We start from the raw sequence: 2500 nt of genomic DNA on the forward strand, positions 1-2500 counted from the left end.
AATGATAATGTAGAGGGAGGAACGCTGTTATGTGAACAGGTGCAGAACAGAACGGGGAGAGTATTAGCTTTGTTTGCTAATTGAAACTAGCTCAAGGCCGTTTGAGCCAAGGAGGGAGAACGGTAATATTTGCTGACAAACACACTTGACTCAGGTGAGCAGCTCAGCTAAGCTGCCAGGGACCATTTTCTCTGTGCTTGTATTTGACACCGGGCTAATGGAACACACTGAGAATGAATGAACGCTGCTCGATCTCCCGTGTTAAATGCCACTTATACCCTATATTATAATACCTAGGTGACCAGGCTCGCCCAGGGCTCTATACTAGGTACTAGGCGATTTTCGCCAACTGTTCGCGCCCCAGAATTGGGATACTAGGGTTCATGTGGTTAAAGGAGAGAGCCAGACCAAAATACATGTGGATTGTATCTGCCTATAATCAGTCGCCAACATACCTGATGCAGTTGACTTTTTTTCATAGAAGCCCCTGTTCTCCATTCTGCAGACCCCTCCCACAGCTAGAATGGAGCCTAGAGCATATCCCTAATTTGGCTATTTTCGTCGCTCCAATCTTCTTATATTTTTTCACAAATCGTCTCCATGTAGTGTCCTGGCACTCACACATGCACTGTTCGTCACTCATGAGCGCACTTACGCTCTGATGCGTGAACTCTCGCGAGAGTCTTGCATCTTGCGAGATTTCGCGTGGAGCCCTCCCCTCCCCTCATGAGTGACAAACAGTGCAGATACATACAATCCTCTTTTGGTCTGGCTCTCTCCAAGTGTAATTTTTCTCCTTTATATGTTTTTACTGTACTCTGAACTTCTTACCAAATACACTGGCAATGCTGTGGTTAACGTGTGTGTGTGTGTGTGTGTGTGTGTGTGTGTGTGTGTGTGTGTGTGTGTGTGTGTGTGTGTGTGTGTGTGTGTGTGTGTGTGTGTGCGCGCGCGTGCGCTCGTTTAGCCTAGCATTAGCCTAGCATTCTATCAGGACCAGAGTCTATTTTTAAAAACATTTTCAAATAGTTCAACTAGCCGATCTACATCGACACGTTGTGAGCTTGTAGATTGAACTATTTGAAAACATTTTAAAAAAGTGTAAAAAAAAATGTCAAAGAAGTTTAACTAAGGATAATAGGTAAGGCACCGGTTAAAATAGGGCCCCATATCTAAAAGGACACAGATGTAATGTATTGTGTGTTGTTTTTCTCTGTGTCCAGGTGGAGTCAGCATGTGGGCCGTCACTCCAGAGGAGAGAGGGAAACACGACAAGCAGTTTGACTCGCTCACACCCGTCCTGGGCCATGTCTCAGGTATAGGACTCAGTATCCTGTAGGTGACCCAGTGGTGGAAAAAGTACTCAAATTCTTTACTTAAGTAAAAGTACCAATACTGCAATATAAAAATCTGTTACAAGTAAAACTCTGTTACAAGTAAAAGTCCAGAATAAAAAAATTACTTGAGTAAAAGTACAAAAGTATTGGCATCAAAATATACTTAAAGTACCAAAAGTAAAAGTACTAAATATTTGAAAATAGCCGATCTACAAGCTCACAACGCTTGTGAGCTTGTAGATCTGCTATTTTCAAATAGCCTAGGTATAAAATAGGGCTAAAGTGGTTAATGTATGTTTCATTATATCATAGTTTATGTCTGAAAAGTAACTAGTAACTTAAGTTTTCAAATAATTGTAGTGGAGTAAAAGTGCAATATTTGCCTCTGAGATGTAGTGGAGTAGAAGTAAAAGTATTGGAAATTGGAAATGCTCAAGTAAAGTACAAATACCTCAAAATTGTACTGAAGTACAGTACTTGAGTAAATGTACTTAGTTACTTTACACCACTGTAGTAGGTCCAATGCGTTCACTATGTAAATGAATGAAGCCATGATTTAAGATTCTATTTACATTTTTTTTCGTAGGGAATTTAGGGATTTTAGGTGCAGCTTCAACCATAGACTGTATAAAGAGAATGGACAGCGTCACGCCATCGGTTTCTACAGGCCGTACATGAAGCCGATTGTTCAGGAACATGCAATCCGCCATCTTTAATATATACCAAAGGGCACGTCACGGAAATCAAACGCTATTGGTTGAGACCAGACATGTGACTAAAAAGCGGGGGCGGGTCAACCAGACCCATGTGACCAGGGAACCGGATAAACAATCCCCAAAGAACGCTATTGGTTGGTAGTGTAGGTTGTCAATCAAATCATCCCGCCCCTCCTGGAGCATAGCCTACTTTATCGTTAATTTTAGAATACATGGGACCATGATTTAGCAAAACGCATATCATGATGATTGAAAGGAGACTTTAAACTAGCGACTGGAAGCATATAGAATTTATGACCTTTTTTATTAAGGTAAGACAATCTAGTCTAAAGTTCGTCAAAAACCCATCCGCTTACAATGAGAGAAAATTCTTTCTGACACCTGCAGGGGTAAAACAGCGAAACTACAGGGCCGGACTGGGACCGAAATTCAGCCCTTGCATTTTGG

At 41.5% G+C, this 2500-nt stretch overlaps 1 protein-coding gene across 1 annotated transcript in view; it reads left to right on the top strand.

Annotated features, from left to right (window-relative positions):
* Positions 1-2500, top strand: part of LOC308103058 (intersectin-2-like) — a gene marked incomplete at its 3' end in the record, with an annotated part of 62055 nt that overhangs the window by 21905 nt on the left and 37650 nt on the right. The window contains exon 3 of the mRNA XM_080452906.1: positions 1224-1316. Coding sequence (XP_080309032.1) covers positions 1224-1316 — 93 coding nt within the window. The remainder of the gene's footprint in view (positions 1-1223; positions 1317-2500) is intronic.

Source organism: Gymnoscopelus braueri (genome assembly GCF_963280865.1).
Source record: "Gymnoscopelus braueri genome assembly, chromosome: 16".
Classification (NCBI taxonomy): domain Eukaryota; kingdom Metazoa; phylum Chordata; class Actinopteri; order Myctophiformes; family Myctophidae; genus Gymnoscopelus; species Gymnoscopelus braueri.